Source organism: Gopherus flavomarginatus, chromosome 15 (assembly GCF_025201925.1).
Source record: "Gopherus flavomarginatus isolate rGopFla2 chromosome 15, rGopFla2.mat.asm, whole genome shotgun sequence".
Lineage (NCBI taxonomy): Eukaryota > Metazoa > Chordata > Testudines > Testudinidae > Gopherus > Gopherus flavomarginatus.
The window spans coordinates 24,873,017-24,885,713 of record NC_066631.1 but is presented as its reverse complement, the minus strand read 5'-3'; the positions used below and the strand labels follow the sequence as shown (position 1 = coordinate 24,885,713).

The 12,697-nt window shown below is 48.1% G+C and overlaps 1 protein-coding gene across 14 annotated transcripts in view; it reads right to left on the bottom strand.

Annotated features, from left to right (window-relative positions):
• NCOR2 (nuclear receptor corepressor 2) overlaps positions 1–12,697 on the bottom strand; it is a 403,768-nt gene that overhangs the window by 134,045 nt on the left and 257,026 nt on the right. For 12 of the 14 annotated variants that reach the window (XM_050923437.1, XM_050923442.1, XM_050923438.1 and 9 more), the window contains 3 exons: positions 8,094–8,281; positions 6,318–6,408; positions 3,131–3,309 (listed from right to left, as the gene is read on the bottom strand). In XM_050923437.1, the coding sequence (XP_050779394.1) occupies positions 3,131–3,309; positions 6,318–6,408; positions 8,094–8,281 (458 nt within the window). Of the gene's footprint in view, positions 1–3,130; positions 3,310–6,317; positions 6,412–8,093; positions 8,282–12,697 lie in introns of all 14 variants that reach the window. The other 2 variants (XM_050923440.1, XM_050923441.1) reach the window with 2 other exon arrangements.

Below are 12,697 nucleotides of genomic sequence, written 5' to 3'. Positions count from 1 at the left end.
TCCCTTATAAACCACCCCTATTTCCTCTCACCTTTCAGCTGGCATGGCAGAGGGCTAACTACTGTAAGAAACACCCCAAACTACGAGGGGCAAAAGGTTCCAAATGTTGCCAGCTAACGAACCCTGTCTGAACAGCTGCATCATCACTTGTGTCTGTTAAAGCCTGGCTTTTAATGCACTCTCTTCCCCCTATGTTTAAAGACAGCACAGTGGGTAATTAAACAGCACAACCCCAAATGGGGAGAAAACAGCCTCCTTTCATGTGTTATTTCAGCTTGTTGTTGGAACTGCATGACAACACGAGTAGTTAGCCCGCTTCTGAGTTACCCAAGAGACTGACAGGGTGATGGGGGCTTGGAAGGGCTTTTCCCTCTTTGCGGAACACACACATGGTGTCAGCAAGCTATGACAGCTAATAGCGACTCTGAGCGGCTGCACTTCCAGCAAGGAGAAAGCCTACGACACAAAAGCAACAGCTCCTCTAACTAACCCCTCCTCTGTAACAAGTGGGACAGGACTAAAGAGAGTTTGGCATAAGCTATTCCTGGCCTGCAAGGGAAAAACAGACTGGTGCGTTGCCAAAGGAAAGCCAGCTTAGCTATGGCTAAGGACTGTCTGTGTTTAAACAAAATACCTTCCCTGGGTTCCCCTGATAAGACTGCTCCCTTAGCCTCAGAGCAGTGGAATGGGAATTCAGCTGGGAGTTCAACACAATTTGCCCTAGCCCAGAAGTGCCCCTTGCTGGATTTGTGCTGCTCCCAGAGCGAGCGGCTCTCTGACAGCAGACAGAATACACCATGCCACAAGTCAAACCCTCCTGAGGGCCTCCTATGCAGTCACGCATCTGACTCGGAGTTACAGGATCGGAAAAATCTCTGCCTCGGGAAAACTCTCTGTAGACAACAGCTGGACAGTATGGGCTGGCTGTTCTCTCTGATGGAAGTCAGAGGTCTAAGAGGCCGAACATTCTAATGAAACGTACATGAGGCCTGAAGTCCAGCTCCAGAGCTTGGTTCTGCTGCTGATTCTCTGTATGGTGTTGGGCAAGTCAGAACCTCCCTGCCTCAGTTTCCCTGAGCGTGTAAGGTGATTGGTTAACTTACAGGGGTGTTGTCAGGTTTGAACGATCAACGTCCGCAAAAGGCTTCACAGACACAGAGCCTGATTCTGGTCTAACTGCACTGGCTTTATTATCCCAGCATAACTGCTGACTTAGGTGAAGCTATTCCTGCTTTATACATGCGGAAGCGAGACCAGAATCAGGATGCAGACTGCCCTAAGGACGGTCACTGTAATCAATGACTGCAGCAGAGCGGGAGCTAGTCAGAGCAGCAGCCAGCAGATGGCTTTCCCGGGGCAACAAGGGAACATAAATGGGGGCACTGAGCATGTGGGAGGTGGCTAGTGCGGAGGACGGAGCAGTGGGAACGCAGCACTTGGGAGCTTACAGTAAAGGCCCTTTTAAACATTACCCATCTGCAACTTCAGGCTGTTACATCACGTGTCCTAACGTGTGAATCTATACAAATATAACACCATACCCTGGAGAGCTCGTCTGTGGTATTTGACTAAAGGCGAAACTGAGATGTTAAAAAAGAATCAGAGACACTCTAACAAAGTGGGATCACATCACAAATTGAGGCTGTTTGTCGTGTACTAAATATACAAACAAATGGCTGATCAAGGAACTTGGTTTTGCTGCAGTTGTATATATATGCATGACTCTGCATTGCTCTGCTCTGAATATGAAAACGACAACAGGCCTCTTCAAAGTCAGCACTCGCAAGTCTGCTAACACTCAGACTTCTGGTACCATGAGTGAGTTGTGCTTTCAAAGGGACCCTGTCTGTCTTCAGGCAGGGCCATACGTCCATGCAGCGTTCTTTAAGGCAGGAATTGTTTTTCCCATTGTGCGTCTGCACGGCACAATAAGGGCAAACTGGGGCTTCTAGCTGTAATCACGATAACAACAATAGAACAACACTCTACTTCTCTACTGGCACTACACACGGCCAAGTTTGGGACAAGCTCAGAGGTCTGTGTAAAATAAAGCAATCTGAACCAATGTCCAACTTGAACGGAACTGGACACTGCCTTAAGTTCTGAGTAAGTCTGGTTAAACTGATTCCAGGACAAGTTACAAGTGTTACCTATTTTTATTTGAGTGTGCCGGTGATGAACGACTGCAGGATCCAAGGTCCCATTCAGTTTCATGGGTTGAAGAGATTGAAGTCAGGTCAAGCTGAATTTTGTCAATGTCTGTAAATTGTATTTTAAGTGTGTATTGCACTTCGGATGGCCCACTGTGACAAAAATGAAACCATCGTGCACGGACGATGCAACAGTCATGGTTGGAATCTTCCAGTGTCACTAACCAGGCCTAATCCTTGCATTTTTCTTACATTTTATTTTAAATAATTAACCCCTGCATCATTCCAGGTGCAATATTGCAGTTTTGACAGCCTGGGAGACACACCATATATTTTAAAAGGCTAATAATACAGGCTTTTTAAATAAGCGTTTTTTGGTGCATCTTTGCAGTTGCTTGCTTCAGTTGCATGTGGAAGTAACAACTCTGAGGAAGGCCATCAAAGGTATTCCTGACACAGAGAAAACCAGGACCGACTGGAAGTCTCCAGATAAGCCTTGAGATGAGATGAGCCCAGTGACCTTGTCTAGTTCAAAGTATCTATTTCCCTTTTCATAAGCAGTGTGTCTATTCCAATGGCTCCTCGTAATAAACCAAACCTTTAGATCAGCTCCTTTTGGGTATATTCTCATGTGCATCTGGGTCCTTTTCTCTAGGTTCAGTCTCACCCAAGTTAACAGACTGCCTGGCACAGATAACAACATTTGGAGTTTTTCTAAAAAACCTTTGTGATTCATCAGTCATTGCTATCTAAAGCGCAGCAGCCATTCAAAGTACTGCAAGGAATTCAACTTCCAAAACACTGCAGTGCATGCACTGGTAGCCAGGATGTCACCACAGAATCTACCACTGCTTTCCACTACCACCATCTTGCCAGCGCAACCCAGGGCCCAGTGCTCAAGTCATTATCCAGCCCGTACGCCACGCTTCCCAACACCCGATTCCCATTGGCTACGGCCAGTCACTTGTCAGCCCACTCACTTTTCCCGAAAGGTCTCCTTCTCCTGTTCGCTCCACATGTTCATCACCTGCCGGTCCTTATACACCTTCATGGGGTCATCCATCAGGCCGTTCATGTTGATGAATTTAATGCGCTGCTGGTCTGCATCGTATAGCATGGGGGGGATGACAGCTAGCTGGCGCATCTGCTTCTCCAGGTTCTTTGGGAAAGAAAGCAAAGGGGACAGTTCTCATCAGCATCACAGAGCCCAGGGGAGAATTAGAGGGGACAGATGTTCATAGGGAAAGGACAGGCTGTGCGACAGGAGACTTTAAAGGCAAGCACTAGACAGCTTTATTGCTGGAGTAACCCTAAATTAAAATATTGAAAGAAGCTGTCACCCTCAGCAGGGAAATACTTCACCTTCCTTTTGGAAATAAAAGGCTCTTGAGACACATTGTAAAAATGTTTGACCCAAGGAAACCAACTCCTGTGCGCAGAGCTAGAGACAAGCAAAAATCAGGGCTCGCTGGGGGTTTGCAAGCCTTTGTCAGTCAGGTCTGGATTTTGTAAAATCACACAAAGAGTGGCTCAAACCTCGACCGCAGTTTGGATGTAAGCAGGAGTGGGTCCTGTTTTGGAAATATTTTGGTCAGTGTTGTTTTGCAAATGGGAAGGAGGGCTGAAGGGGTCGGGGGTGGAAAAGATGGGTCTAGAGCCAGTCTCATTTCATGGGAACCTTTTGTTTTTATCAGCAGCAAAGAATCCTGTGGCACCTTATAGACTAACAGACGTTTTGGAGCATGAGCTTTCGTGAGTGAATACCCACTTCGTCGGATGCATGTTTTTTATGAAAACTTTCCTTCCTAACACCCTCCTCCACTTCCCTTCTGCTCTCAGTGCGGTTTGAAAATCAAACGGGCAACGTCTCCAGAGCACTGGAGGCAATAACTGAATGGACTTCTCCACACAACGCTCAATTCTTAGACTTTGTATTTGCTACTAAGTGAGTCTAATTTCCACTCGGTAAACACACAATCTGTAGTCAGGTTCACGTCTGACATTCACCCAAAGGCCACTTTGTCTATTCACAGCACATCCCAACAAGCATTTCTTATTGCCACCTTAGATGTTTAAACAAACAGCAGCTTCTCAGCTTTGCCACCAAAAGTGACAGCGTCTTGCTGTCCCGTAATCCTTTTCTTCCCCCACTGTTAAACACTTTGGGGCAGATTCTGATGCTCTTACTCTAATTTATTAATGGCAGCAAAATTCACGAGTAGTCCCTATTGACTTCAGTGGAGCTCTTCCTGGTGTCAAACCCAAACCCAGTGTGAGTAAGGATCTCAGAATCTGGCCCTCGTTGATTAAGGACCAGGGAAGCCCAGCTCTGGAGTGGCATGTTCTGATCTTGATTTGTAACCAGGTGTCAATATTTCTGAGAACGCTGAACTTGTAAGACTTCAGAGAATTGTAAACCTAGCCAGAGAGTCTCTCACTCTGCGAAGAGTCTTGATGCTTCACTATCAAATTCAAGCACAAACTCCACATCCTACCACGGAAGATGATGGGAGTAAGTGCTGGTTCAAAGACAAGTAGTTAGAGCTGTCTGGCACAGCACTCTGACTGATACAAAGTAGCTTCCTCTTAGCTTCCCACATCCTTAAACTCCACAGCAACGACTCTGACTTTGGCAACACCTTTGATGCCATTCAAAATGCTTATAGCTCTCAAGGATGTTCTCTTAATGAGAGGTAAGCGCCAGTTCTCACGAAGTGAGCAGGTTGGCCAGGACAAACACAGCCTGGCCAACAAAATTTAATGAGCAGAGCCATGCTGTGTAATGACATCATTAGCACCAGCTAAGCTCACGATCGACCAGCCCTGATGAGCAGCACTGAATCAGATCTCTAATCTGTTTGGTGCTGATCTCAGGCAATAGCTAAGGATCTATCTACGGCCAAGTTGACACTAAAAGGTTAGGCGAACCCAGCGACCTTGCTCACGGGTGTGAAAACTCCAACCCCGAGTGAGACAGTGACGCTGACCTAATCCCTGGGGCAGCCTGCGCTAGGGTGATGGAAGAATTCTTCGTTAGCCTAGCTCCTGCCCCTAGGGGAGGTGGATTAAGTGCAGCAGAACCCCTCCCGTTGCTGTAGGGAATGTCTACAAGGAAGCACTGCAGCTGGGCCGCTGTCCCAGCTTCTATATAGACATAGCCCAAGCTTGGTGGAATGGCATAATGCACATCCCAGCTGTTTGCTCCATCGCACTCCTCTGCAGAAATGTTCTCCACAATGGAGCACTAGCGACCACCCTTTGCTGAGTACTTTAGTTCCTGGAGATCAGGAAGCACATCAGGCCCCCTCTGTGAAGAACGAATTGAAGCATGGTGCCTATCTGTCCCAGCCTCTGAGAACTAAGCTCGTGGGTCAGCCCCTAACTTGGTCAAAGCAAACTCCCTCCCAGCCAAGGGCACAGCAAGTGCACTCAGCAAACAGCTCAACTATTGCTCGGTCGCAGTTGCTGTCTCTTCCCAAGCACGAACCCATTCTTGACAGTTTGCGATCAGAGCCAGCCAAGCAGAACCCTTGCAAAACCAGATTCAGGAGAAGCCAATGTTGCTGGGACATCCTGAGATGATCAGAGCACTCAGAGAGTCAATCTGACTGGCTGATGTACAAACCATTCATCCCATAGGAATCCCCTTCGGGAAACAGCATCTCCCATTAAAATATTATCCACAAGCCTGTGCTGTTGTGGGGCTCTGTTCCCCCACTCCCCAGTTCAGTTTCAAAGAGTAACCTGTTTGTAGGAATGATGACTGGCTGGAGTTGATGGCCTGAGATGTATTTGAGTGCACAAAATGCCCTGCCACCGTGACTGTTATTTCATTACTTGAATTCCTCTTAAAGATCCCGCTGCTTCCCTGCAACGAGGATGGGAAGTGAGATGAGGTCAGCACTGATGGGCACTCCAAAGGGATGCTGCTTGCTCTCACAGATTCTGCTAACACTCCCAAGCCCCACTCAGGGTCCTGTTAGAAGCGTCAGGGAATCACATTCTGCGCATGACAATGTTTACTAAACACAGCCCGGCCTGACGTTCATTGAATTCAACACCAGCTCCACCACTGGGGTTTGTTGTGACTGCACTGAGTTCCCCAGAGGGAAGGGGGAATGGGGCGGGAGGGGAAAAAAGGAAGCAGAAACGGCGACCTGGTCTCACCTCTTGTTCCGAGAGCCCATCAATAATTTCTGACACCTCGTGTTCGCTGCGTGCGGCCGACATGGAGAGACCGCTGCCCCTCTGTCCTACCCTGCTGGGAAATGGCAGTGAAACACTGAAAAATGTATGCCTCGTCCTGTACTTGGCACCGCGCCTCCATCATTTCCCGGGACTCCTTGCATTCGAAAGGCAGCGCAGTCAAAACAGGAAACAGAGCCTGCCTTGGAGGCGAGAGGGAAGGCATCGCACATGTGGCTCAGAGCTGCCTGACTGCAAAGCCGTTCTACGGCTGTCTGTTTAACTCCAAAACCCACCTACACTAGCAGCAAGCTCAGTCCATAAAATCCATGTTTCAGAGCTGATCCAGGTTAAAAAAAATCCTAGGATCCAAACGTGTGAACACTCACTACTGGGTGTAGTGCTTACTACCACGAGCAGCTCCACTGACTCCAGTGGGAGCAGTCCCAGCAGTGAGCACCACACCCAACCAGAAGCATTTGTAGGATCGGGGTCTACAATTAAAGAAAATCAAACCAAACCCAACCCATGTCCCTGTGTCTACTTGGAGACCCAGGGCTTGTCTACACTGCAAAGTTGTCGACAAAACTTTTGTCTTTCACAGGTACTTAAAAAAGCACTCCCGTGACAGACAAAAGTTTTGCCGACGCAAGCGGCAGTGTGAACACGGCTTTGCTGGCAAGAGGGCTCTCCTGCTCGTGGTGCTGGAAGTATTTTGTTGGCAAAAGTGCCAACAAAGTACCAAAAAACAGAGCGTTTACACACACTGACTTTTAGCGATCAGGCTGTGTCAACAAAGAAGCTGTAGGGTGGGACTTTTACAAGTGCTCAACTCTGCTCGCACTGAGGTCATTGGTAAAACTCCCACAGAATATGGCACCACACTAAACAGTCTGGGTCCTGACTAGCTAAGGCTTCTTCAGCCAACAACTGCCTGCTCAGCTGCTCCTCCTTTTGCTCTGGAATAGCCTGACCTTCAGAGTGCTTCTGAAGATGAGGCAGGGACAGCTCAGTGGTTTGAGCATTGGCCTGCCAAACCCAGGGTTGAGTTCAATCCTTGAGGGGGCCATTTAGGGAACTGGGGTAAAAATCTGTCTGGGGATTGGTCCTGCTTTGAGCAGGGGTTTGGACTAGATGACTTCCTAAGGTCCCTTTCCACTCTGATAGTCTATGAGTTGAGGAGAGGTAAATGAGCTGTGGGGATGGGAGCGGTGGTGGACAATGCTGATCATATGAATGGAGCGAGAGAGCAACATCTTTAGATCTTTTGCAATCTTTTCTGCACGTTCTGCAGATGCTTGGCCTCTATGCCTAGATATGATGCCTAGATCAAAGCCTAGATCTGTTTTTAACTATTTATGTGACTAAATAATTAGATCGGGTCTGTCCACCTTGATTTGAGCCTCCTAGTATGGGACCAGGCATACCCTCCCCCAGTCACATGTTCATAGTAAGGAACTAACCCCATGCGTTATGATGTGGCCAGCCAGGAAATTAACAAACACAGGAAAAATGGAGATCTGGATTCTTGAAATTCCTCCTCCTCTGTAGACAGTCTGAGCTAGGCTGATCCCCCTTGGGGAGAAAGCAGCCAAATTACTTGTTCATGGGGCTCTGTGGTTTGTGCATCTAACAGCCATTCCATTGCAGGAGAAGGAGGGAGTTGTTTACCCAGTAACCACCCCCAGCCATTTAAAATCATCTTTGAACCCCAGCCCCCTACAGGCAAAGGAGGAAGTCTGCCTAGCCTCTTCCTACCGCTTCTCCTCTAACCTCTGCATGCGCTCCTGCAGTTCCCGCTGCTTCCGGATCTCTGGGAACTGCTTCTCATAGTACTCCCGCACTTTGCTCTCCTTGGCACGGCGCCGGGGGTTATTTTCAATGCGCTCCACTTTCTTTTCCCAGGCTTCCATCAGCTGGTCATAGCGCTGGCAAAACTTCTGTTCCTGAAAGGGCAAGTGAGAGGGGGAGATCAGAAAACAGCCCCAGACAGAGCAGCTCCTCAAGTCCTTCTCTCGATGGCTTGTAGGGCTGAACAGCAGCCAAGCTGCTGAGAACAGTAGTGGGGTTTGTTAGGATAGGTTGCACAGGGCTGGGGACCAGAAAGAACGAGGAAGCTCAAATCAAGTGTCCTTAACAGAGGGGATTTTGTTCTTAGAGTTGGAAAACTTCCACAATGTCCTTGTCCTAAAGGTCCCTCTCTGAATGGGACTTTGCTTTTCTGAAGCACTGAGTATCTCCAAACACTTTACACACATCCATTTATTAATCAAAATCCCCGCCACCGCCTCCCCAACAAGGCGGACGAGGTTCTGCTAGGAGATATGGGATGAGACACACGTAGGGAAACTGAGGCGCACAGAGACAGCAATGAACTCCCCAAAGGACACAAAGCAGGAGCAGAATCCCCACGTCACTGATCTAATCACTGGATGACATTTCCTCCTGCAGACTGTTACTCTCAAGAAGGATTTCCCCCTACTTCATTCACTGCCTCTATCAGCAGAGTTTAAGAACATCTGGTTAGAAAGACAATGCACGCACTTTGGGTAAGTCTACACTGCAATCAGAGGTGTCCTTGCAGCTTAGGCAGGCAGGCAGGCATACCCATGCTAGCTTACATCTAGCCAGCATGGCTATAAATATCACAAGCTGTCCAAGTGCATCTGGAACCCTGCATCCATATTTGCATGGCCAGCCTGCACCAGGAGTCCATGCCACCATGTCTCCGCTGCTATTTTTAGCTGTGCAAGTGCAGGTACAGCTAGCGCAGGTACGCCTGTCCGAGCTACAACCACCCCTCCCACTGCAGTGTAAACATGTCCTAACTACTGACGCTGGAACTTGCCCGTCCAACCATAACGATGAAGCAGGGGCCCCGTTTTCCAGACACCAGGCTCCGTTCTCCTCTTTGTTTCACTACTTTTACCCCAGTGTTGTTCTATTTGCTTCAGCTGAGTTAGTTCTGATTCACACCTGCATAGGAGAGAGGAGAATGAGGCCAGCAGCCATAAGGCTGCATGTATACAGAGGGGAATGTCAGCCAATGGCTAGGGGACCCAGGTTCAATTCCTTGCTGCGCCACAGCCTCCCCAGGTGACCTTGAGCAAGTCACTTCATCTTCTTGTCCCTAAAATTCCCCTTCTGTACAATGGGGACAAGTACCCTGCCTTACCTCGCAGAGGAGCTGTGAGGATAGGTGTTCAGATACTATGGAGACAGAGACAGATAAGCACCTAAGGCAGGTGGGCAGATGTACATGCAAAATGATTCTGTGAGTAGAACTATGTGTGCAAAAAACAGAAACTCTTTTGAAAATCTACCCTAAGATCAATGCCTGCTGTCAGGTGTGTGCTAGCGCCTCCCATTGAAGGCTTTGGAAGCTGCAAACCCATAATATCGTTGGAGTCTGTTCTAGAACAGCAAGGTTAGAGGGAAGGAAAAAATTCACCAAGACATGCATTTCACAATCCCAACCGCATGATCACTACCATCACTATCCGCATTAAAGAGAAGCCCCAAATGAGATTCGAGCCCTATTGTGCGGGCACTGTTAAAACACCCCTCAAAGGCTATTGAAATCCCTTTGCGCCAGCCCCACAAGAAGCGGTCCCAGCCCTGAATAGCCTGCAATAGACAAGACACACAAAGGGCACGAGGAAAACAGAGACACGAGATTTCAACTGCATTACGGTCAAGGCTTAAAGTAGTTTGTTTCAGAAAAGAACTGCCCAAAACCACAAGTACCTCCAAGTAATTCCCAGCTGAAGGAGAGCAGCACTCGAGTGAACACAGCAAAATTAATGAAACTTCAGTGCCAAAGCTCTGCAAACAGTCTCCAGGGATAAGGAGCAGAATATGGCTGGTTTCTCCCATGGGTAGGTTAGAACATCTCAAAAAATACCCAATACTACCAAAACTGATCAATACTAAAAGTCCCACTAGTTCCACAAAAATTTCATGGTGATTTTTCTTGAGCCTTCTACACCCTGGTACATCTCAATCAGGAAGGACGAGAAAGGGAGGGAAAAAAATGATATATATACATATACATATATATACACACACACACACACACACACACACACCAGAGAGGAAAAACACAATCCATAAGAGCTGTTCCTGAGGGAACGGAGTCAACCTTTTGCATCCTGACATGTAAGAGCAAACTGAAAGTGTCAACACTAGGTGCTGGCAAGCTTCCCTGCCCCCCCCCCCCCTCCACACACATACTCTCTCCCACTCTCTTTCGAATTGGGGGCCATTTCTTTGGAAGCCCAGCCTGAAATATGGAGGAAACTGGATTTTTGTGATGGCTATACAACGCTTTCAATCTTCAGAGCCCTTCACCAACGTCAAGTGAGGGTTTGGTGACTTCAAGTGCTGCTTACGGACCACAGCCCTCTCTCTCTCTACAGAGCACAGAGCCCTGGATTCTCTAGTACGATCTGGTCACGTGGAGCCACTCACACGGTGCAAACTCTGGCCACAAATGACCCGTGGAGAATTCCCCCGGCTGACAGAAACACCTTACTGGCAGAAAGCCGGTCAGGACTCCTTCCCCAGCACCCTACCCAGAGTAGGGGATGTGGTGGGAGAGGGAGCTCAACCAATTCTTCAGTTGAGGTGGTGCTAAGTTAGAGGCAACAGGGAGGTGGAATTCAGGCACAGGGGAAAATTGAGTCCAGGAGCATTCAGTGTGTCAATGCAGACATCCCAACACAGCTTCACGCCGTACTCCAAACCTGACATGGGGAAACCACCTCTAGAGGGGGGTCCACACTCAGCCTCTCTGAGCCACAGAATCCACGGCCCCTCCATGAAAGCTATCAACATGGGGAGCACCGATTCAGATGGGTTTTAAGGCTATGTGGACAGCGGCCCACTGGGAAGGTGTTACACATTAAGTCCTCCTAATATTTGTTGAGATATTGCTGGACCGCATCCTGACTGGAAGCAACCTGCCTGCCCCAGAGCTCCACCAATTCTTCCATGCATATTCCACATCAACCCACGTAGGACGTCCTAAGCATACAACTAAATCCAATCAATAGTAGAGATACAAAGTGATTCTACGAGCAGGGATTCCGTGCATACTGCTTCCTGTCCACTCCCAGCAAGGTCTCATTTGATGGTGGGGTGGGTTTCCCAAATGACACAATGGAAGCCCAATTGCTTAGGACATTTATATATTCAACCAGACAGCAGGATTGATCAGAGAACAGATCAACAGAAGTTTTGCTCCAGCAGCAGTGGGGAATCACAGAGGATGGAGATGAAACAGACCTGCTAGATTCTCGCCTCCAATGTCTGATTTTTCCATACTTTATATTCTCACCTGTGCTCTGCGCTACCCAGTTTTAAATGAGTCAAGCAATGACTGGTAGGTCTTTTACATCTCTAATGTCTAAGTGTCATTTTTTCTCTTGGAAGAAGAAATATTAGGAAAAATGTCCTAACTGGCAGAGTGGTTTTAAGCACTAGAATAAATTGCCTAGGGAGGTTGTGGAATCTCCATCATTGGGGATTTTTAAGAGCAGATTGGACAAACACCTGTCAGGGATGGTCCAGATAATACTTAGTCCTTCCTTGAGTGCAGGGGACTGGACTAGATCACCTCTCAAGGTCCCTTCCAGTCTATTATTCTTTGATTTGATTCTTCTCTTTAGGGATATAAATGTTTAATGGGGTAGTCAGAACCATAGGAAATGCAGAAAACACAGTTCATCCCATTCCCTTACACACACACACACACACACACACACACACACACACACACACACACACACACTTACTTCCATCAAAAGGCAGGAAGGTTTGCCTGAGTAGCCTCCATTGTGCTCAGCCCATACACCAATGGGAAGGAACAGAACTGTACTTTAAAAGTCTGCTCTTCTCTGGAAACTAAAAATACCCTGTTAGTAACACTAAAGCTCCTAACCAGGAAACCAAGGTAAGAGTGAAGGCGTTCAGGCCCGTTACTACACCTTCTTAGCAGCCAGAGAAGCTAACAGTGAAACAGAACACTGCAAATGCAAGGGGGTAGGGGGGTCCTGACTGACAAACACGGCTTTGCAAGGACTGCGGGCCAAATTCTGCCCCAAGTTACACTGGCATAAACCCAGAACAACTCCATGCAACTTCCTTCTGGCACAGCCATTCCCCTGCCCATAGGGGCCCACCATCACCACGATATCCAAACACCTCCCAAGTATTATGGGTTTAGCCTCATAACGAATGCTGAAGTTTCACTCCCATTGAAAGGTGCCCCCTCCCTCCATAGGAATAATGCTCTCTTGCATGCAGGACCCTGAAAAGGGACCCTGTGTAAGCAGCACCCCAGAGAGGGCACTGGGCCTCAG